Raw genomic sequence first — 24,794 nt, forward strand, 5'->3', positions numbered from 1 at the left:
ACCCAATAATTCTAACTTTCTAACTTTCTAAAAATACACCAAGGAAGTTCTCATGGGAATGGGTAAAATCAGCCACAAGAGTATTCATTACATCATTATTCGTGGCAACAAAAAATGGAAATAAAACAAAATAAAACAAAATAAACAAAAATAAACAAAATAAAAGGAAAATAAGTGCCCACCAGTAGGAGGCTGGCTGAAAACACACATTCAAATGTCCCCACTGCCACAAACGAGGGTAAAGAAGATGGTTTAAGGACCTGCAGATACATTCACAGTTTATGGTTTTAAGATTTTTAAAAAAACATTTTACAAAATAGTTTATAGAAACAATGTGAACAGCACAACAAATAAAGTAGTTCTGGATTATAAGCCAAAGTATAAAATAAATATCCACTAATCAGTACTGATATAAATAAATGAGTAAATGGGGAGTGGAACGTGACAAATCTCCCATGCGGAGGAATGCCAAATAAATTGTAAGGATTCAGCACCTTATAGGAGGTGAAGCATGATTCCCTATTCATTAAGTGAGGATGGTATATACTAACCTCCTTCCAGAGAGTCAATACAGAAAGAGAAAAATCAGTAATTTTACAGAGGAGCATCTTGACAAAAACTACTTCGGCAGAGTGATGAAAGCCAACATCGGCAGTCATAAATCTCTTTGATAGAGTAGTAACCTTGATATAATGTGGTGAAATGGCATTTTGCCTTTGTGTTCTTCCTCCCCCCAAACCCATAACCTCAATCTAAATACGAGGAAACTATTAGACAAAATTCAACAGAGGGTGATCCTACAATGACACTGACCATCACTCCTCAAAACCGTCAAGGTTACTGAAAACAAGGAAAGTCTGAAACACCGTTATAGCCAAGAAGAGCCTAGGGAGACAAACAAAGAAACAAACAAGAAAACCTCAATGTAACATGGTAGCCTAGATGGGATCCTGGAATCAAAAAAATAAAAAAAGAAGTAAATAAAATAAAATGAGGACATTAGACACAAACCAAGGAAATCTGACATATGGACTAGAGTAAAAACATTGGTTCATTAATTGAAACAAATGTACCATCTTAATGTAAAATGTTAGTAATGGGGGAAAATGTGTGGGGTTATATGGGATTTCGTAGTTCTATCTGCTCATTTTTTTTCTGTTCTAAAACTGTTATTAAAATGTCTATTAATGAAAAGAAAGTATTGGTGAAAGGAGGAAAAAGAGAAACAAGAATCTCCTATTTCTTAGAGATACAAAGGACCCCTTAAATAATAGCTTAATATGAGTATCCTGAATCTTCCTTCACTTAAAGTTTGTAAGGAAAGAGCAGATCCCAAGAAAAATGTGTTATCATGTGTTGTTTCATCCATCCGATTTTCAGTAGCCTGCAAGCTCCCCATGGCCTATACATAATCTTTATCTCCCCAGCGCCTAGTTTGTCTGCCGCTTGGAGAATTCCTTCTGACTGGCTGACTAAATAAATGAAGGAATAAAGGAATTAATGATTGAATGAGGTATCCTAAGCATATTTCCCGAGTTAATATATAGTTATGTTTGACTTGTCAAATGAGTGATTGAGGGGATAACAGTAATCCTTATACACATTATTAACCACAGAATTTTGAAATGGTAAATCCATTATTCTGAGCAAGTCCTTGAGAATTGTGTTAGCACAAAAATATAATGCAGTGATCCCTTGTCTCCTTCCTGTGTGCTCCTTTTTACCTCCTCAGATAAAGTAGCACTGACAATGTCTGTAATAAATAAAACTGTTACTATTTACTGGTGGCCTTTTTTGGGCCAGATACTTTGGTAGGTAAGTAGATAAGTTTAATAGTATTTTCAGTCCTTAAAACAATTCTACTCTATGTATCTATGTATCTATCTAGCTAGCTAGCTAATTTTGCCTTTGTTTTACAGATAAGGAAACTGATCATAGCAGCCTAGCTATGGGCAGAAAAATTTAGGATTTAAATACTGAACTTTTTGAATTCAAAGTCTACACTCTTTCCAGAACACAATGTTGCCTTGAAATGTTAGTGAATTCACTAATAAGTCATTCAGTCCTTGGGTGAGTACATATGAATGTGTTTGTTGAGGATTAATGTTTTTCAGTTTCTTAATGATTGGCTTGAAAATTTGTCAGGTCCCAGATTTGCATGCACAGTCAACAGAAGGGGGTATTCTGTGGAGTTTATCTTGGAATTTGCCAGAGTTTACTGGTTTATGCCAAGCAACATAGTATCCTGATAATAGGCAAAACAATTAGCAAGTACCTGAAGATTGCATTTCAGTGTGGAGCAAATGGGACAAAAAAAAAACTATACATAGAAATATACAGAAAAAATATACACAGATATACACAAAATATTCTGATCTCCAGATACTCAATTCAATGAGGAAAAAAAAAAAAAAAGCCAAATTACTTACAAGACATCCAAATAGGAAAGGTTTAAGATACCCCTTTGATTTCATTTAAAGCTAACTCTTAAAGGCCTAGAAGATCTGAATGTATCTAGTTTGATTTGAAAATACTATTGTCATCCTGCGATACCACAGTGACATTTTGGGGCATAATCTGCAGTGATGTCCATACATGTAAGGAAAAAAGTGGGTATTAGAATCTCTTCATCTGAGAGTTCTGGAATACCTACAAACATCTCGGTGAAAATTCACATTTATTGCTTGAAATTAATAGTCAAGCTGGGTATCTTTTCCTTCATAAATTAGGAAAAAGAAATAAGATATACATGTTTACATAAATATAGTCCTGTGTGAAGGCTCCTGAATACATAGAACATTCAGGGCTGCTACTAATTTTATTTATATTTCTGAGCACTAACAGCAAAGTTACTAAATTAAGGTTAAAAAAAAAAAAGAAGGAAAATATGTTTGGTTGTTTATAAGAGCAGTAGAAGAGTTATGAGGGATATCAGTTTAATTTCTTCACTAAGAGCAAAGGCCTATATTTTCCTAACAGGAGACACTAAAATCTATCAGTCAATCATACTACATTTGCATAGCACCTATACACAGAGTTTCTCAGGGTGTTTTACAATACAGTTAATTTACAGCTTAGATAATTAAGAGTCTGCCATGTTAAACAAATGAGACAAAGCTGAGAGTTGAAAGCTGTGATCATGTCAGCTCTGAAACCCCAACATAGAAAGTGAGTTATATATCCCCAAAGTCGTGGCAATTAAAGTTCAAGCAGGTATCTGAAGTTCTGTTTTAATTATTCTTTACTCACAATAGTCTATGGTGGTTTAAGATGGTTAGGTTCTATGAGTAAACACTCTAGTCAGCTGTCCCTATTCCTCACTGTCTAGTCTGCCTGCCTGCCTAGTGCAGCAGCCTCCCACTTGAGCTGCTGCGACTGAAACTATGCTTTCTGTTTTGTCTCTAATCATCAATCCCAGATTTTTGTAAATGGTAGATATTGCCATCATCTCATACAGACCTGTAGGGGTATGTTCCTCAATGGCCCTGATCGATTTTTTGGAAACACTGCTTCTAATTAAAAAAACTGCCTGGGGGTGCCTGGGTGGCTCAGTGGGTTAAAGCTTCTGCCTTTGGCCCAGGTCATGATCTCAGGGTCCTGGGATTGAGCCCCACATCGGGCTCTCTGCTCCACGGGGATCCTGCTTCCCCCTCTCTCTCTGCCTTGCCTCTCTGCCTACTTGTGATCTCTGTCTATCAAATGAATAAAAAAAATCTTAAAAAAAAAAAAACTGCCTGGATTTTAAAAAGGTTAACTTCTGAATTTTTTTTTAAATATGTAAAGATAAAACTCACTTGTTGCTGAAATGTTAGTAATTACAGAGACTCTAAATGGGAAATAGGTTTATAATTCCATTCCCTAGATAAAATCTTTTAAACATTTTACTGAAATTTTCAAGCCTTTTGTTAGGAAAACATTTACAGAATTGGGGTTAACTGCTGCTACACACAGGGAATGAATTCATATATTAAAAGATAATTTGATATAAATATCAAATGGCTATGAGTATGAGTTCTGATGAGATTTAGATTTGAATTCCAGATCTAAAATTTATGTTGATCTAGTCAGTTAATTTCTCTAAACTTCACTGCATTCACCTTCACAATTAGAATTAATAATACCTGGCTTCTAACTATGTTCAAGTCACGGGGACTACACTTAGCATCCTGCTGGAAACAAATGAAAAAAACTGGACAATTACACAGGAAACGAACCTGATTCCAGAAATATAACAATGAGTGGTATAAAACTGTGATCCCTGAAGGAGAGGAAAGACATGAAGAAAGACCTTGGTATCCTGGCTTTCTGTATACAGGTGGGCACTTTCAAGAGAAAAGAATAAGGAAAGGGAATCTAAAAAGGACATTAATGTTTCAATGAGCTGAGGAGACACACAAGACTGAGCGACTAGGATTGCAAAGTATCGAAGAGGATGGGATTATGAAAAGAAAGTACATAATTGTGTCACATGAGACTGGACATAGAACAATTTTCAGAGCTCAAACAGGGCTATAAGACAGTTGAGTTCTTCTGAGCTTTCAGAAAAGAGATTTTGTAAACATTTGGAGCTTCAGTAGGGGGATGCATATTACTAGTTAACTAGCCTTAGACTAAAATCTACTCTATAGCTAGTCTACAGGAGCTTAATAATAAGTCATAGAAAGATCAAGCAGACTTACAGTAACTTAACTTCTGTCAATAAAATCTAATACTTTAAATAAATATACCACAATCCAGCACATAACAACATAACATCCATTCCATTTATAATTCAATCTAAAAGTACCAGATAACCTAAAAAGCATAAAATGAGAACCATAACTAGGAAAAAAAGAAGTCAATAAAACATATTCACAAATTACAAAGATGATAGAATTAGCAAGCAAAGACTTTCATATCATCAGTAGGAATCCTGCATAATAGCAGGGGATTACAGCTGAGGGAACCACAGACCTCAGACTCTACACAAGAAAAGAATCTCTAGGGAAACTCAAAGAAAACAAGCAAGACACAAACAAAAACAATAGAGAAAATGTTAGCCTCTGACACCACAGCTATAGCAAACAAAAGTGGAAAACAGTAAACACACATTAACTCCTTGCTAGATAAACATAAACCTCACACATAAATCTAGTAACCTCAATTCCTTTTAACTGATAAACTTCATCTCTGGATTCACCATCACAATAATAGAAAGCATGTTAATAAGCAGTATGCAGAGACAAAACAAGCATTAGGACCACACTCAAATATGGCAAATATTCTGGGATTACCAGACTGGAAATTTGAAATTACTATGATTAATCTGCTAAGGGCTCTAATGGAAAACAAAACAAAACAAACAAAACAACAACAACAACAAAAAACCAGAACATACAAAGACACAAGATTAATGTAAGCTGAGATAAGAAATTGTAAGAAATGACCAAAAGGAAATACTGTATATAAACATCATTGTAATACAAATGAGAATTCCTTGATAGACTTATCAGTGGAATGAACATGGCTAAGGAAAGAAGAAACATCAGTAGACATTTCCCAAACCAACATGCAAAGAGAAAAAAAAAAAAAAGAGTAACAAATAAACAAACAAAACCACAAACCCAGAATGTCCAAGAACTGTAGGAAACTGTAAATGGTGCATCAGATGTCTATTAGAAATACCATAAAAAGAACAAAGAAAAAAAATAAATAGAAGAAATAGTGGAAGTAATGATGGTTGGGAAGTTTCCAAAATTAATGACAGCTACTACATCATAGAGTCCAGAAGCTCAGAGAACACCAAGCATGATACAAAAAAATCTACACATTCAAGAGAAGGGCTATTCCACAGGAGTAAGGGAGATATTGCCTAATTATGAAAGTATGTATGTGCTGCATTCCACAAACATCTAATGAAAACCATTCAGGAGTAAGATGGTAGAGGAGTAGCAGAATGAAATATCATTAGGCCCAGGAGTTCAGCTAGATAGTTATCAAACCATTCTGAACACCTACAAACTCAACAGGATATAGAAGAGAAGAGGAGCAACTCTAGGAACAGAAAATCAACCACTTTCTAGAAGGTAGGATGTGCAGAGAAGTGAATCCCAAGCCACGGGAAGAAAGGCTGTGGGGGGAGGGGCCGGCTCCCAGAAAGCAGCAGAGCAGTGGAACACAATATCAGAACGTTTTGAAGTCTGCTCTACTGAGGGACATCAATCCAGAGACTAAGAGGGGGTGGAGCCCTCTGGGACTGGTCTCAGCACCCACAGGGTCACAGGAAGACTGGGGGTGTCTCAGTGTGGCTGTGCTGCCAGGTACTGGAGAGGGGAATCGGCTACAGAGATGCAGCCAAGGAGTGAGCTCTCAGCTCGGGGTTACCTTAAACTATGATCCAAGGCACAGTCGGGTCATGCTCTTCGAGCAAGGACACCACAAGTGGCAGATCTGGAGAGACCCCCTCCTTTTTCCTCCGGGAGGAGTGGCATGGCAGCGTGGGAGGAATCTGCTGGGTTTGAATACTCTAAACGGGACTGTGCACCAGAGACAGAAATGCTTGGTCACAGGCTGGGTGAGCTCGGAGTGTGGCTGGAGACCATGCAGATTGGAGGGATTCACTGCTTTTCTCTGAGGGCACACTGAGGAGTGGGGCCCCGAGCTCTCGGCTCCTCCAGGCCGGAGATTGGGAGGCTACTATCTTCATTCCCCATCCTACAAAGCTATATGGCAAGCGTTCAGGGAACAAAAGCTACTGAGAGTGAACCTGAACAGATACTTAGCCTGGCCCTTGGCAAAGGCAGTGCAATTCTGCCTCAGGCAAAGACATTTGAGTATCACTGCAATAGGCCCCTTCCCCAGAAGATTAGCAAGAACATCCATCCAAAACCAAGTTCACCAATCAATGGGAACTGCAGAACTCCAAAGCTAGGGGAAAGCAGTGCATAGAATTCATGGCTTTTTCCCCATGATCCTTTAGTCTTGCAAAGTTAAATATTTTTTAATTTTATTTTTTTCTTATTCTTTTTTAACCTTTCCTCTTTTAACATTTTCTAACTATTTTATCTTAACAATAACTTTTATGAAAAAATTATTTAAATTTTCATTGTTATAGTCATATTTTATCCCTTCATTGTATTTAACTTTACTTTTTGTAAACATGTAGGTTTTTTTTTTTTTCCTTTAAAATTTGGGGATACAATTTTTCTAATGGGTCAAAATATACACTAAATCTAGCACATGTCTTTGTTCTAGTCTCCAGGCTGATCACATGCTCTCTTTTTTTTTCCCCAACCAACTTATCTTATCAATTCCTGCTTTAGAATATTTTTAAAATTTTCATCTTTATAATCATATTCAATCCCTCATCATGTTTACCCTTATCTATCATCTATCTATCTATCTATCTATCTATCTAAGTTTTTCTTCCTTTAAAATTCTGGGAGGTAGTTTCTTCTAAGATACCACAATACATGCAAAATCAAGTGGGTGGCTCTGTTCTATTCACCAATGTATTCACTAATGTATGTGTGTGTGTGTGTGTGTGTGTATACTTTTTTATTTTTTTACTTTTATTTTTCCCCCTGTCTTCTCCCCCTAGTTTTGGGTCTCTTCTGATTAAGTTAGCGTATATTTTTCTGGGGGCTTTGCCACCCTTTTAATATTTTAGTCTCTCATTCATATATTGTTATCTGGATAAAATGACAAGGCAGAAAAATTCAAAACCAAAAAAAAAAAAAAAAAAAAAAAAGAACAAGAGAGAGTATGGATGGCTAGGGACCTAATCAATACAGACATTGGTAATATGTCAGAACTAGAGTTCAGAATGATGGTTATCAAGGTGCTAGCTGAGCTCAAAAAAGGCATGAAAGGTCTTAGAGAATCCCTTTCTGGAGAAATAAAATCCCTTTCTAGAGAAATAAAATAACTAAAATCTAATTAAGTTGAAATCAAAAAAGCTATTAATGAGGTGTAATAAAAAATGGGGGACTGCTAGGACAAATGAGGCAGAAGCAAGAATTAGTGATATAGAAGACCAAATGACAGAGAATAAAGAAGCTGAGCAAAAGAGGGACAAACAACTACTGGACCATGAGGGGAGAATTTGAGAGATAAGTGATACCATAAGACGAAACAATATTAGAATAATTGGGATCCCAGAAGAAGAAGAAAGAGGGGGGGAGCAGAAGGTATGCTGGAGCAAATTATAGTAGAGAATTTCCCTAATATGGCAAAGGGAAAAAGCATCAACATCCAGGAGGCACAGAGAACACCCCTCAAAATCATTAAAAATAGGTCAACACCCTGTTATCTAATAGTAAAACTTAGGAGTCTTAGTGACAAAGAGAAAATCCTGAAAGCAGCTTGGGACAAGAAGTCTGCAACATACAATGGTAGAAATATTAGATTGGCAGCAGACTTAACCACAGAGACCTGGCAGGCCAAAAACAACTGGCATGATATATTCAGAGCACTAAATGAGAAAAATGTGCAGCCAAGAATACTATATCCAGTTAGGCTGTCACTGAAAATAGAAGGAGAGATAGAAAGCTTTCAGGACAAAAGTTAAAGGAATTTGCAAACACCAAACCAGCCCTACAGGAAATATTGAAAGGGGTCTTCTAAGTAAAGAGAAAGCCTAAAAGTAGTAGACCAGAAAGGAACGGAGACAATATATAATAAAGTCAATTTACAGGCAATACAATGGCACTAAATTCATCTCTTTCAATATTTACCCTGAATGTAAATGGGCTGAATGCCCCAATCAAAAGACATAAGGTATCAGAATGGATAATAAAAAATAAGTCCCATCGATATGCTGTCTACAAGAAATGAATTTTAGACCCAAAGATACCTCCATATTTAAAGTGAGGGGATGAAAAACAATTTACCATGCTAATGGCCATCAAAAGAAAGCTGGGGTGGCAATTCTTATATCAGATAAATTAGATTTTAAGCCAAGGACTACACTAAGAGATGAGGAAGGACACCATATAACACTTAAAGGGTCTGTCCAAAAAGAAGAGCTAACAATTTTAAATATCTATGCCCCTAACATGGGAGCAGCCAACTACATAAACCAATTAATAACAAAATCAAAGAAACACATTGACAATAATACAATAATAGTGGGGACTTTAACACCCCCCCCTCACTGAAATGGATAGACTATCCAAGCAAAAGATCAACAAGGAAATAAAGGCCTTAAATGACACACTGGACCAGATGGATATCACAGATATATTCAGAACATTCCATCCCAAAGCAACAGAATATACATTCTTCCCTAGTGCATATGGAACATTCTCCAGAATAGATCACATCCTTGGTCATAAATCAGGAATCAACTGGTGCCAAAAGATTGGGATCATTCCCTGCATATTTTCAGACCACAAGGCTCTGAAGTTAGAATTCAATCACAAGAGGAGAGTTGGAAAGAATTCAGATACATGGAGATTAAAGAGCATCCTACTAAAGAATGAATGGGTCAACCAGGAAATTAAAAAAGAATTGAAAAAAATACATGGAAACGAATGAAAATGAAAACACAACTGTTAAAAATTTGTGGGACACAGCAAAGGCGGTTCTGAGAAGAATATATAGCGATACAAGCCTTTCTCAAGAAACAAGAAAGGTCTCCTGTACACAGACTAACCCTACACCTAAAGGAGCTGGAGAGAGAACAGCAAAGAAAGCATAAACCCAGCAGGAGAAGAGAAATAATAAAGATCAGAGAAGAAATCAATGAAATGGAAACCAAAAGAACAGTAGGACAAATCAATGAAACTAGAGCTAGTTCCTTGAAAGAATTAATAATATTGATAAAGCCCTGGCCAGACTTATCAAAAATAAAAGAGAAAGGACCCAAATTAATAAAATTGCAAATGAATGAGGAGAGATCACCACCAACACCAAAGAAATACAAACAATTATAAAAACATATTACGAGCAACTACACTCCAGCAAATTTGACAATCTGGAAGAAATGGATGCATTCCTAGAGACATATAAACTACCACAACTGAACCAGGAAGAAATAGAAAACCTCAACAGACCCCTAACCAGTAAGGTGGTTGAGGCTGTCATCAAAAATCTCCCAAGAAACAAGAGCCCAGGGCCAGACGGCTTCCCAGGGAAATTCTACCAAACATTTAAAGAAGAATTAATACTTATTCCTCTAAAACTGTTCCAGAAAATAGAAATGAAAGGAAACTTCTAAACTCATTTTATGAGGCCAGCATTACCTTGATCCCAAAACCAGACAAAGACTCCATCAAAAAGGAGAACTACAGACCAATATCCATGATGAACAAGGATGCAAAGATTTTCACCAAAATACTAGCCAATAGGATCCAACAGTACATTAAAAGAATTATTCACCACTCCCAAGTGGGATTTATTCCCCGGCTGCAAGCTTGGTTCAACACCCACAAATCAATCAATGTGATACAATACATTAATAAAAGAAAGAATAAGAACCACATGATAGTCTCAATAGATGCTGAAAAAGCATTAGACAAAGTAAAGCACACTTTCTTGATCAAAACTCTTCAAAGTGTAGGGATAGAGGATACATACCTCAATATCATCAAAGCCATGTATGAAAAACCAACAGCAAATATCATTCTCAATGGGGAAAAACTAAGAGCTTTTCCCCTAAGGTCAGGAACATGGCAGGGTCTTCGGCCATACCACCCTGAATGCACCTGATCTCACCTGATCTTGGAAGCAAAGCAGGGTCGGGCCTGGATAGTACTTGGATGGGAGGAACATGGCAGGGATGTCCACTATCACCACTGTTATCAACATATTCCTCGAAGTTCTAGCCTCAGCAATCAGGCAATAAAAAGAAATAAAAGGCAGCTGAATCGGCAAAGAAGAAGTTAAACTCTCACTCTTTGCAGAAGATATGATACTTTATGTGGTAAACCCAAAAGACTCCACTCCAATACTGCTAGGACTTATACAAGAAATCAGTCAAGTGTCAATATATAAAATCAATGCACAGAAATCAGTTGCATTACCATACACCAAAAAAAAAAAAAAAAAAAAATAGAAGAAAGAGAAACTAAGGAGTTGATCCCATTTACAATTGCACCCAAAAACACAAGATACCTAGGAATAAACCTAACCAAAGAGGCAAAGAATCTGTACTCAGAAAACTATAGAGGACTCATGAAAGAAACTGAGGAAGACACAAAGGAATGGAAAAACATTCCACGCTCATGGATTGGAAGAACAAATATTGTGAAAATGTCTATGCTGCCTAAAGCAAGCCACACATTTATTTATTTATTTATTTATTTATTTTTAAAGATTTTATTTATTTGACAGAGAGAGAGAGAGATCACAAGTAGGCAGAGAGGCAGGCGGAGATAGAGGGGGAAGCAGGCTTCCTGCCAAGCAGGGATCCTGATGTGGGGCTTGATCCCAGGACCCTGAGATCAAGACCTGAGCTGAAGGCAGAGGCTTAACCCACTGAGCCACCCAGGCGCCCCGCAAGCGACACATTTAATGCAATCCCTATCAAAGTACCATCAATTTTTTCCAAAGAAATGGAACAAACAATCCTAAAATTTATATGGAACCAGAAAAGACCCCAAATAGCCAAAGGAATGTTGAAAAAGAAGGCCAAAGTGGTGACATAACAATTCCAGACTTAAGCTCTATTACAAAGCTGTCATCATCAAGACAGTATGGTACTGGCACAAAAAGAGACACATAGATCAATGCAACAGAATAGAGAGCCCAGAAATGGACCCTCAACTCTATGGCCAACTAATCTTCAACAAAGCAGGAAAGAATGTCCAATGGAAAACAGTCTCTTCAACAAATGGTGTTGGGAAAATTGGACAGCCACATGCAGAAGAATGAAACTGGACCATTTCCTTACTCCACACACAGAAATTGACTCAAAATGGATGAAAGACCTCAATGTGAGACAGGACTCCATCAGAATCCTTGAGGAGAACACAGGCAGCAACCTCTTCAACCTCAGCTGCAGCAACTTCTTCCTAGAAATATCGCCAAAAGTAAGTTCCCTTGCCCTTTTTTTTTTTTTCTTTGCAAGGGCAAAAATGAACTATTGGGACTTCATCAAGAGCAAAAGTTTTTGCATAGTAAAAGAAACAGTCAACAAAACCAAATGACAACCAAGAGAATGGGAGAATATATTTGCAAATGACACATCAGAAAAAGGGTTAGTATTCAAAATCTATAAAGAACTTACCAAACTCAAGACCCAAAGAACAAATAATCCAGTCAAGAAATGGGCAGAAGACGTGAACAGACATTTCTGCAAAGAGGACATCCAGATGGCCAACAGACATGTGAAAAAGTGCTCAATATCACTCAGCATCAGGGAAGTACAAATCAAAACCACAATGAGATACTACCTCAAACCAGTCAGAATGGCTAAAATTAACCAGTCAGGAAATGACAGATGTTTGCAAGGATGCAGAGAAAGGGAGACCCTCCTACACTGTTGGTGGGAATGTAAGCTTTTGCAGCCACTCTGGAAACAGCATGGAGGTTCCTCAAAAAGTTGAAAACAGAGCGATGCTAAGACCCAGCTTTCACACTAATGGGTATTTACCCTAAAGATACAAATATAGTGATCCGAAGGGGCACAAGCCCCTGAGTGTTTATAACAGCAATGTCCACAATAGCCAAACTATGGAAAGAACCTAGATGTCCATCAACAGATGGATGGATAAAGAAGAGGTGGTATATATGTACAATGGAACACTATGGAGCCACCAAAAGAAATGAAATCTTGCCATTTGCAACAATGTGGATGAAACTAGAGGGTATTATGCTGAGTGAAATAAGTAAATCAGAGAAAGATAATTATCATATGATCTTTCTGATATGAGGAATTTGAGAGGCAGGGCAGGGAGTTTGGGGGTAGGGAAAGAAAAAAAGAAACAAGATGGGATCGGGAGGGAGACAAACCATAAGAGACTCTTAATTTCACAAACTGAGGGTTGCTGGGGGTAGGGGTAGGGAGAGGGTGGTTGGGTTATGGACATTGGGGAGGGTATGTGATATGGTGAGTGCTGTGAAGTGTGTAAGCCTGATGATTTACAAACCTGTACCCCTGGGGCAAATAATACACTATATGTTAATAAAAATAATTTTTTAATAAAGGAGATATTTGCAAAAAGGAGGAGGGGGAGGAGGAGGTGATGGTGGTGGTGGTGGTGGTGGAGGAGGAGGAGGAGGAGGAGGAGGAGGAGGAGGAAAGAAAAGAAAAGAGAAAAGAAAACCAGTCCGTATTTTAAGAACTGTCTTAGGTCCTGAAAATGAAAAACTTAAGAATAGCATATAGCATTGATCTTTTTTTTCTGCCTTACATTCACCTATTCACCTACTATTTCCTTTTTCCCTCTCTCTCTTCCTCCTTCCCTTTCTCTATTTATCTCTCTTATCAAAACATATAAAACCCTTGCTTAATGAAGATACAGTTTATAACATAAAAAGTATTCATTAGTTATTTAACAAGAATATTTAAAAACATTGCTAATAAGAAAGAGAACTTTGACTTCATTCCTCCTCAAATTAGTTTTGCTCAGCTTTGTGTTTATCGAACATATTATAAAGAAGTGTGGCACCTCAGGAAGTGAACTAGGAGATTTAAATTGATTTGTACAAAGTAATTCCTACATTTGGGGAAAAAAAAATCAACAAGCCCAAATACAGCATGGCAATATATTCACAAAGAGATGTCAGAGAACATGATCCATAATTATCTTTCAGGAGAGTTTATAAAAACACTGTAGAGGAGAAGGGAGTTGGGGGAAACTGGAGGGGGAGACAAACCATGAAAGACTGTGGACTCTGAAAAATAATCTGAGGGTTTTAGAGGGGCGGGGGGTGGGAGGTTGGGTGAGCCTGGTGGTGGGTATTATGGAGGACACGTATTGCATGGAGCACTGGGAGTGGTGCATAAACAATGAATTCTGGAACACTGAAAAGAAATTTAAAAAATAAAAATTTTTTAAAAGGGAAAAAAAACTTTAATAGAGTTTATAAAAACACAGCAAATAACAGGTTTATAATTTATAAAGCAAGTGGTTTGATTTTTAACATTTTTCAGATTATTTTATGCCAAGTATATAATGTATTGTGGAAAGAATGTGTTGTTTTCTATGCTTACTAATTGTGTAAATTTTAAAAAGTTGGTATAGTATTTGGTAAATATATTTTATAATGAACTAAAAAAGCATTTTCAGTATGTTTGCAGTGTTTCAATTGCCATGCAGTTTGTTCTCTGAAAACCACGGGCAAGCATATATAAAAACTCTGTTAGTAGCTCACTAATGTATAATGTTTTCCAAATGTATACAAAACATTTTCACATATGTTTTGTCCATCTGAAGAAATAAGAAATGTAGCTCCACTGGAATTACACAGAATATGTGTTTCTTATCCAGCGTATTTTAACACGATCACTTTGACCCAGTGGATGCTTTGGACTTTCCATTTTTAACCCCAAGGAATTTAAATCCCATGTTAGGGACTTAATTTAATAAACATAATCTCAACATTGATTGATTTTATCACATAAAATCTTATGGAGTATATTCCATTAAATCAGTTATTTCCTTGGCAATTTTTAATGAAGTAATTCTCATCATTTTTCATTTTTCTTCATTTTATTTCATGTATAGCAATGGACATACCCATGAGCTTTAACACAGTAAGAGAGTTTTTTTTTAACTATTATTTTTTCAACTTTAATTTTCCTTAGTCAAATATCACTAGTAAAATTATATCAGAAGCTTAGATATTCCCACATGTTTTTAACATAATAAATTCTACCATATGCAGTTTGACCACTTGCCATGTTTTAATGTCCTCTTTGTTTTCACACCATGAGGTTATTAAAGAGAGGATTTCATTTATTTCTAAATCATTCCATTTGAGAATTTTCAACAATTTACCTCATATATTCTAAGGTTTTGATTCCCCTGTTTGGATTACTAATCTACTCCTTCCATCTATGCCCAGTGAATTCTTATAGCATGTATCCACAACAGGATCGAGAGTGAAGTTGTACGGTGAAGTGGGAAGGTCAACATTTCCTGACTCTACCTTTTTCCTTTCCTGCACTCCTCCATCTCATAGCAATCTGAGCCAAAAATGGAGTGTGGATCTTAAGCAACATTTTGAGTGGCATATCCCTCTCAAAAATGCAGGCCAAATGGGGCACCTGGGTGGCTCAGTGGGTTAAGCCTCTGCCTTCGGCTCAGGTCATGATCTCAGGGTCCTAGGGTCGAGCCCCGCATCAGGCTCTCTGCTCAGTGGGGAGCCTCCTTCTTCCTCTCTTTCTCTGCCTGCCTCTCTGCCTACCTGTGATCTCTCTCTGTCAAATAAATAAATAAAATCCTTAAAAAAGTGCAGGGCAAGTTATAACTTATCACCCATCTGTTTTGATGCACAGCATGTGTGTGGGTACAGGTATGGGTGAGTGTGGTGAGAGGGGAAGAGACAGAGAGAGTGAGCGAGCAAAGGACAAAACAAGAGAAGGAAATGTGGCAAAGATTTATACTTTGTTAGTTCAGATGAAGGACATATATAATTGACATAATTGTCCAGATACTACTCTTTCAGCATTTCTGTAGGTTTGAATTTTTAAGGAAAAAAAAAAGTAAACATAAAATTAGGAAATACGATATGTGAGCAATTCAAAGCCTATACTGATCAGCTAAGTTTTCTTCTTGTCTGCTCCTCTTTTCTACTCCACAACTGACCCTCTTTGTTGCTCTCTCTTATCCTGCCATCAGCATGAGACAGAAAGAAAAGGAATGAACTGCAGAGCTGAGAATTGTAGACCCTCTGAGGTACCTCTTTCTAGTCCCATCATCCCCACTAATTCAAACACTGGCTAGACAAAAAGATAACAGAATTTGTATTTTGGGTTCAAATAATTCAGTGTTCATTGCCTAAATGCAAAGCTTAGTGCTAAATGTTTTTTACATGTATTATCCACCCCATACTTCAAAATAAATATAAAAGGCAGAGATCATTATAACACCTTTTGGATGAGTATGTGGAAATTCATAGAGGTTAAGAAGTATGTTTGCTAACAGACAACTCTTGAGAATATTGTGAATTGAATCTGTCTTCCCTGGTTTCACAAGCAGTTAGCTTAATCATTTATTTAAAAGTTTCTAAGTTCAGAACTTAAAATCAGGTGGGACTAGGTTTGACTTGCCTTTGCATTCTCAACAGGAGCTTGAAATTGAACAGGTTACTTATTCAGTCTGAGCCTCAGTATTCTCATATATAATGAAAATATGATATACCCTGAATAATTATGAGGATCATATGTAGATAGATAGAATATATACATAAAATCTAACTTCTTACTTATAAATGTTTAACAAATGGAATTTATTTACATAAGACTCTTGAGAACCAGGTTCAATAGTTTTCGAAGTTATTTATCATGTAAGAGTATATTTTAAATTACAGGAATCCATATTTCCTGATGCCAAACATGATAGAATCAGCTATAAATATTCTTTTCAGATGCTATCTTTCATTGGTCTTTTTAAGTAAATTGTCTAGTTCTCAGAGTATTTTGCTGACATTTTATGTTTTTTTATAAACTTTAATTTCAGAGAAAGCTTGAAAATGGTGAAAGTTCATCATATCTTAAAAGGCTGTGACAGAAAGTCCCCATTTGTCACTTTCTTAAGCATGATTTAATCAGTTAGTAATTATTTATTGGACAAACACTATAGGACCAATACTGTATGAAAATAAAATACGGTCTCTTAAAAACCTGAAAAATGAATAACTTGAGAAATGTAATTTAAAGAACTACAAAATTTCATGTATAGAAAGGAACTTAAAGAGATTTTGTAACCAGCATTATTTGGATGCTCAGTCTGTCTGAAAAAGGGACAAGCGGGGCTAGGGAGAGATAGGTAGGGGGCTATGTGATCAGGTTCGTAGAAATCCCTAAAATGCAAAGGTGTGAGGAACCAGAGATAAGGGAACACACCATAGCACCCTGCCCTAAGGGCGGGGGTGGGGGGGAGCTTTTTTAATGACATTCACCTGTGTCCAACAAAGAATTAAACAGACCCTTAAAAAAAGTAAGCCATTAAAGATGTTATCGCTAGACCTGCTTACACAAAAATGCTGTCAGTATTAAAAAGATTTACGTTCCCTGGTTAGCTTTCAATAAAAGAGCAACCTTCAAAGCCTTCAGCACAAAGCTATTGTGACCCTCTTCACTCCTGGGAGCTTTTTTCCCCCTCTCTATCCTTGCGTAATAAAACTCTGTTGCTCCACTCACTCTCCTTTGTCAGTGAGACTCATTCTTTGACTCTGTGAGACAAGAACCTAGCTCTCCCACTTCATATTTACTTAATAACAAAAGGGGAACTTTTCAAAATGTTTTTCACGTCTTGGAACGCAAATTACTTTTCCTAAATGTGATGACCACTCTGGGAAGAGACTCTGTATTTATCAGTAAATCCTCAAATTTGATAGGGTCGAGTCGCTTACTATTCAAAATATGTTTTATAGGAATGAAGAATCATCATTACCTGGAGGCATGCTAGAAATGGAGAAATTGAGCCTCACCTCAGACCTACAGAATCCCAATTTAACAATGTCCCCATGTAATTCATATGCACACAGTTTAAAAACACAGATCTAGTCTATCTATGTCTTCGTTACTCGAGTACTAGTATTTAGAGGCATAAAAATGAAGTCTGAATGTAGCCAAAAGGCTAAGAGATGTCTGGATATTCTATGCAAAATTGCAAATATTTGGCTGGCTTCAAAGCATTCCAAACCTGTTGGCTGATAAACACTTATCTTAGAGTAAAACAAAGTGCCTCCACTTCCAGGGCAGGTTTTGCTCAATTCTAATGATTCACTATGAACAATGGCCTTTAATTAGTTTTACTTTGGAAATCTGCAGTGCAGGTTTTTTCATTTGTGAGAACTGCTGATTAATTAAGCAAGAGGACACTCCAGGCAATATATTTCTGGACGTAGGATGGGATGGAGTGAAGGATATGTTGGAGATTTTGTGACTTGTTCACCAACTTATACAAGTCCATATATTCCTCTGCAAGATGCTGCCCAAATGGGACTCGTTATGCTCAAACTAGAGGAAACATCAGCACATTTAGGGGAGAACTGCAGGTCCAATCATTTTCAGGGTATTAGGCATGTTTGTTTAAATTCCAATCAGAAAGTTCCACTTTTGCTCAGCATTTGAAATCTATTTGGTAATTTACCTTAGAGCAATGTTTGAATAACAAAAAGGTTTAAAAAAAATTAAGCAACCAGAAACAAAACAAAACAAAACAAAACAAAAAACCTTACTTTCCAAGGGCAAAGCATTCCAGTTTTACAGATGAATCCTTTGCAGCTTGTATAGTTTCAGGAAAACGCACTTCAATCTTTGGTTCATATTCCCCCATCACACCTGTTAAATATCAAAAGAGCTAGCAGCATTTCTGGAGAATAGAAGTTTTCTGTGAAGTAAATGCTTCATTAACCAAAAACTGATTATTTTGTATTTCAATTAACAACATTTTCATAGACTTAAATGAGTGATAGAGGGCAAAGAAACTACATGATGCTACTTAAGGAATTAGTTGACTTTCTTCTTGCTTAAAAAAGCAATATCTAAGCTATATCAGAGTGTCAGAATAGAGGCATCCCAAATTTCCCTATATTCCACATTAGAATCTTACAAAGAATTTGTCTTCCAATTAAGAAATGAATGCACCTAGATTCTAAAATGTTTCTGAATTACCAAGAACATTTCTTCTCTAGAGATATCCAGATCTATCACCCCTTCATGGAACTCACTGGGGAAGATCTGTTCAGGAATAAGGAAATTTTAATTAACACTGTAGGAGGTCTCTTAATAGAAAATAACAGCATTTCTGCAACAAAATCTATAAGTTAATAACAATAATTGAGATAAAGACATAAATGTTCTCTTGTCAGTTCACTAAGGATTTACTGCTAAATGAGTTTGCTGTTCACTTATAAAGAAGCATTTGTTTTTATAGTTTTAAATTTTTTAATAAGGAATTGTGGATATGGGCTAAGAATAAGACAATAGTCTAATGTATATAAATATGTTACCTACCAGAGTTGTAACAGAAATATATCCCTAGGCTATCCTCATTAACTTAATTAATGAAATAAGTGGCAAATCAAGATTCCTCAAAAAACTGTGATTTTTTTTTAAACTTATAAACCAAATACCAGAGCAATCCATTCCAAAGGTAAATGATTTACTGGTGGCCAGTACAACTGCACAGAAAATGAAATTTACAAAATATGTATCAAATAAAAATACTTGATTTTTAAGACCTGATTATTCCAAACATTCAAAGAAGCTATGGTTGAGGTGGTAGAGAGTACTAGTTCAGCGGACTAGTTAAATTTTCTATGTCCTATTTTCTTGACATCAGATTTTTCTTGAGTGTCTACTTTTAGAAGAGGTTTGATATTTCTTATATTAATACTATTAACATTAATATAGTATAATTCTTCTGATCTATTTTTACTGTGTATGCACTAAAGATAATAGAGGGGACAGAAGAATGAAGGACTTAAGAAGGGGAGAAGGAGAAACTAAAAGTAGACCAGGAAAAGGAAAAATATGGTAGAATTTCTATGCATATTATTGGCTTATGAGCTCTATCTTTCATGAACAGAGTACTCACTGGAGGAGAGAAATTAGACTTGTGAATAAATCTAGTGGTTGCTGAATTCTGAATTAAGACTATCCAAGTATATTTGGGTGGTTAGTGATTATAAAAGCTCTGTCATAAGAACTCCCTGTATGGAGCTAGTTCCATAATTCTGTTAGCCATTATTAGCATTATGTTCTTGCTCTTAAAATCCTCAGAGAGAAGAAAACTCTATGAGGTACTACACTTCTAGTCCAGATCTGATTATAAAATGCATCAACAGGTTTTCTATCTTTACATTTACCACTGTGAATATTTAATTAAAGAATCGACTAGAGGATTATTTTACTTCGATGACTTCCCTAGGTTTTCTAGTTCTCTAAATCTTGTGCCAGCTATGTCTTGACTAAACTACAAAACTCATCAGAGACCAATTTGAACTATGTTCCTTGGAGGAATATAATTAGCATGAATAGTGTTTCATTCCTCTTTGGAATGCTTATAATTAATGTTTGCTTGCTTTGCTTTCCTTGGATGTGAATTTTTTTCCCATTTTGCCAGCCAGGTAAATAAAGGGTGAACAAAAAAGACAACTATGGAAAAGAAAGAGGCATTAAAGAAAGGCTGCATCATATGCTCATTGAAAACAATATTATTCCATTAATAAGTTTGGCAGCACCCACACGTGCACACACACACGCCTATTCCCTCAAACAAACTTTTTTATATAAAATGTTCCTTAAGCAAGGAAAGGATCTGTTCCAATGCCAGTGAAGAAATGGCATGATATACCCAGAATCATATAAACTATACCATGTGAGTGAATTATAAAATTTTCTATTATTTTTTTTTTACAATATCTGATTTCCATCATATTTGTAAATTGAACCTCAACTCATTGATGATGTGGCTCCTCTGAACCAGAGGGAAGCTGAAAGCTCAACAGATGTCCCCAGGCTTCAGAAGTGAAAGTATATTCCCAAGATAGCTCATCATCTTACCATCAGTGCGCTGCACTAATGGAGTGGGCGGTCCTTGAACACTTCTCTGTGCTTCTTTGTTTGTTACGAAGCAAGTGTAGTTGCCCACATCTGATGGCTCCACTTTGGCAATGTATAAGTTTCCTGTCTCTTGGGATACAAACCGCCTGTTGTCCTCTTGAACGTATAAGGGGTTATCATTGAAGGTCCATGCATAAGATAAGTCTGGGAAACAGAAAAAAATAAGCATTATCCTTACTGTATTCATTCTTTTTTTTTTTTTAATTTCATTTGTTTATTTGACAGAGAGATCACAAGTAGGCAGAGAGGCAGGCAGAGAGAGAGGGAGAAGCAGGCTCCCTGCTGAGCAAAGAACCCAATGCGGGGCTCGATCCCAGGACCCTGAGATCATGACCTGAGCCGAAGGCAGAGGCTTAACCCACTGAGCCACCCAGGTGCCCCTACTGTATTCATTCTTATCTGGAAGTTCTGTGCCATCTTCTCCATAATTAGAGTAAAATTGTGCCCCAGTTGATGCCTGCTGTCCTGGTATAATTGTAATATTCCCTTATATTCCAATTTGGATGATATATGACATAGTCATCCTGCCCATCACTGGCTTTGTGCATTTAGGGGTGCAATGATGGCATGCCAAGATAATAAGTGGATGAATGTATTAAGAACAGCTGTAACATAAATAAAATATCAGGGGCTTACAATACACATGTATTTCTCCAGTAATGCTCACATTAAAATAGTGTCTCTCAATATGCAGTCCAAAGGATGTCCACACTAAACTGTTTTGTGTCTTACTTCTTTTAACATGGATTTTTTTAATGTTCACCTATGTTGTGTGACTATCAGGTACTTCTTTGTTTTTTATTGCTGGTAATATTCCATTTTATAAATATACCACTTGCTCAGCCACTTTCTTGTTGATGAGCATTTTGATTGTTTCCAGCTTGGGACCATTATGTATTAGTTGAAATGACTATCTGCTGACATTTTCATTTCTCTTGGATAAGGCGCTAGGAGTGAGAAATAAGGTAGACAGATGTATGTTTAACTTTATAAGAAACCACAAAAGAATTTTTCATAGTTGTTGTACCTGTTGACCTCTCCACCAGAAATATATGAGCGTTATAGTTATTCCATATTTTGCACAAATAACATGTCAATTAAAAAAAATGTAGCCAAAAATCTTTGACCAGAGACAAACATTCTTGTGGATTAAGGTTTTTAAGTGTGGTACTATCTGAAGACTAAGAAATTGTATGTATCATGGAAACAAGGTAGAACTGAACTTACTTCTAGGGAAATGGAAGACTGTAACTGGCTCTCCTGGGACTCCAAAGTAAGTGAAATGCACAGATTCTGGGGGTGAAGAAGGGAAATACACAGGTGGAAAACACCTTCACGTGCAGATGAACTCAGAAATCACATGGTATGAAGTCACAGCTCATAGAAGAACAGTTGAATTAACTAGGGGCCCCTAGTTCAAGCAGGGGCTGTGTGTCATATTTGTCATCTGCACTTTTATTAAAAACAGGTGCAGAAGAAAATATGATAGAGCCAAAAATGACTAATTATTTCTGATATGTCCTAGCAATCTACCCCAGGTGGAAGCAGACTATCAGAAACATTTTTCACTAACTCTACAGTATTTAAATTCTCTAAAGGATGAGGAGGCAATACAGATCAATAGCTATTCTGACCTTAAATTTGATCTATATAGAAAAACTTATGAGGAAGTGGGAGTTGGGGGGGGATGTTGCCATCTTTATCATCTCTTTCACCAAAGGAAAAATAAAGCACTGACAGTACACTTAGGGAACAGATTTTAGAAAGCGCAAAAGGACAGAAGGAAGGAAAGAGGGAGAAAGAAAAAGAGTGAGTCTACAAACAGACCATTAATAGTGGTGAGGAGCTAAAGTATTACATTCTAACAACAATTCATAAGTTATTTTAGTAAAAATGAATTCACCTATACTGACGGAACTCTGATATAATTCTCAGGAAAGAAGAAAATAGGAGAGGATGATATGTCAGAGAACAATCAACAAAAATGCCACTTATATGTAGAATGTGAAAATGTACAAAGTGGCATTAAACTTATAAAAGTAGTGTTCAGGTAGAAAAAAACCCAAGATGTATGGTTATGTGAAAAGCAAGTTGCAAATCAAGGTGGTTAATGCTGTGTATATGTATGTGTATGTATGTGTGTGTGCATGTGTGTGTATGCATCTGTGTGTCTTTATACAAATTATTAAATTTAACAACCTAGGAACGTATATAGAGGTTTTCTTAGGGTGAGGGGAAAAAATTTTACTCTCTACATAGTGTGTTTCTGTCACATTATAATTTTTAACTACTATGTATTATTTGTGTAAATGGGAAAAAAACAGGATGGGAATAGTGCCAGGAAAACCAAACACTAGAATGATTTACAACTTGTGAAACAATATAATGAATAATATTTTTCATTCTTACTCTGAACTGTTCAGACTGGAGTATTATGTTTTATTCAGAGCACATTATAATCAGTAAGGAAGCTTGTTAAAATACAGATAGCTAATCCTATTCCTAGCAATTTGGTTTCCTTATATCTGAGTGAAGTATCATGGAATCTGTATTTTCAACACCCTATGAATGGCTCATGTAGTTGAACTGGAATATTATGTTCAGAGCACCCTTTACTAAAGGGGAATTCAAATTCTCAAGTATATCAAGAGACAGATAACCAACACAGCAAAGACCAGAAGTTATGTCATAAAAGAAAATGACAAAAACTTAGATTTTTATCCTGCGGGCAGGGTGAAGAATAATTGAGCAGTCTTCATAGATTTGAATTGCTGTCATGTGCAGAAAGGGTTAAAAAAAGCCCTTCCTCTTGATGCCCAGGAGGCAAACATAGGAGTTTGGCTATTGGAGGTTACAGAAAGCCCTATGGGCTTTAGCATCAAGAAGACCAATCTAAACTTCAGAGCTGTAACAGAGGTGATTTGTGAGGTAATGAGCTCTCTATCATTAGAGATGGCCAAGCAGAGGATGGATGAGCTATGTTTGAGACGTTGCAAAAATATTTATTTTTGCAATGAATGGGAAGTTAAACCTAAGTTTCTATGAACTGTCTACTCCACCCTCAACATTCCTTTGATCTTAAGAGTCTAATGCTCTTAGATCAAGTATGCATAAATGCAATTCACTTTTTATTTTTGAAAATACGCTTTGACATTCTCATCCTGTTCCAGGGTATTGAAACTTCATTGCTTTTGCAAGTCCCTACTGGAGTCTTTTATCATTTCATGTGGTCTCTTGCTTCTAAGTTTCCTTACTGATGTCTTTTGCTGCCTCACTTCTAAGCCTGTTACTCTGTCTCCACCAAAGAGATGCTCAAAGGGTTTTTGTTTGAAAGTGAGAGGTATCTAGATAGTAATTTTTTCTTCAGTATATAGAGGAGGAAAAAATGTAGTTCAGATTCCCTTGTTGTCAGTGACTCCTCATCTTTTGAACCTTTTGTGAAATAAAGACAATCTTGAGCAAATTCCCAGGGCCATCTCTCAGTTTAGGGATCTTTATTCAGTGCTGATTTGGGAAGAAAAATAAGCTCTAGCTCTCTGAAATCCAAGGTTAACCCTTCTCACTGAGAAATTACAGGTTGCCATTAATGCCCAAGAAATCTTCCTATTCTTTACCCTACAATCTTGAGACCTGAGACTGTAATTTCCATTTCTCCCTTGGTGAATTCATTTTCACCTTAGTTGCTATTCCTTCTCTAAGAGTGGAACATTTAAAAGCTGCCAGAAAAAAATGGTCCAGACATAAAGAATAATAAAGAAAAAATGAGTACTTTTATTTCATACCTGTTTCATCATCCCCAAATTTTGTTTTATGAAGCTAATTGGCTATTGATAATATGCCCATTTAATAGGAGAAGGTACTAGAGCTAGGAATAGAAAAGTAATTCTCCAAAATCACATTGTTTGCACGTAGAAGGGGGACGACTTGAACCTAGATCCTTCAGATGCCAAATCCTTTGCTCTTTCCCTAATACCATCTTTCTTCTTTTCTATTATCTATAACTGACCCTTTTCTTCTATGTCAGTATGATCCCCGTGGAACATTCTTCCTTACTCTCAGACTTCCTTCCAAA

The 24,794-nt window shown here is 36.5% G+C and overlaps 1 protein-coding gene across 4 annotated transcripts in view; it reads right to left on the reverse strand.

Moving 5' to 3' along the window:
- CNTN6 (contactin 6) overlaps window positions 1–24,794 on the reverse strand; it is a gene marked incomplete at both ends in the record, with an annotated part of 232,208 nt that overhangs the window by 86,690 nt on the left and 120,724 nt on the right. For 2 of the 4 annotated variants that reach the window (XM_080821634.1, XM_080821632.1), the window contains one exon: window positions 20,663–20,866. The exons of 1 other annotated variant lie outside the window; for it this stretch is intronic. In XM_080821634.1, coding sequence (XP_080677760.1) covers window positions 20,663–20,866 — 204 coding nt within the window. Of the gene's footprint in view, window positions 1–18,333; window positions 18,437–20,662; window positions 20,867–24,794 lie in introns of all 4 variants that reach the window. One more of the 4 variants, XM_080821631.1, reaches the window with a different exon arrangement.

This window comes from Martes martes (genome assembly GCF_963455335.1).
Source record: "Martes martes genome assembly, chromosome: 1".
In the NCBI taxonomy this organism is placed as follows: Eukaryota; Metazoa; Chordata; class Mammalia; order Carnivora; family Mustelidae; genus Martes; species Martes martes.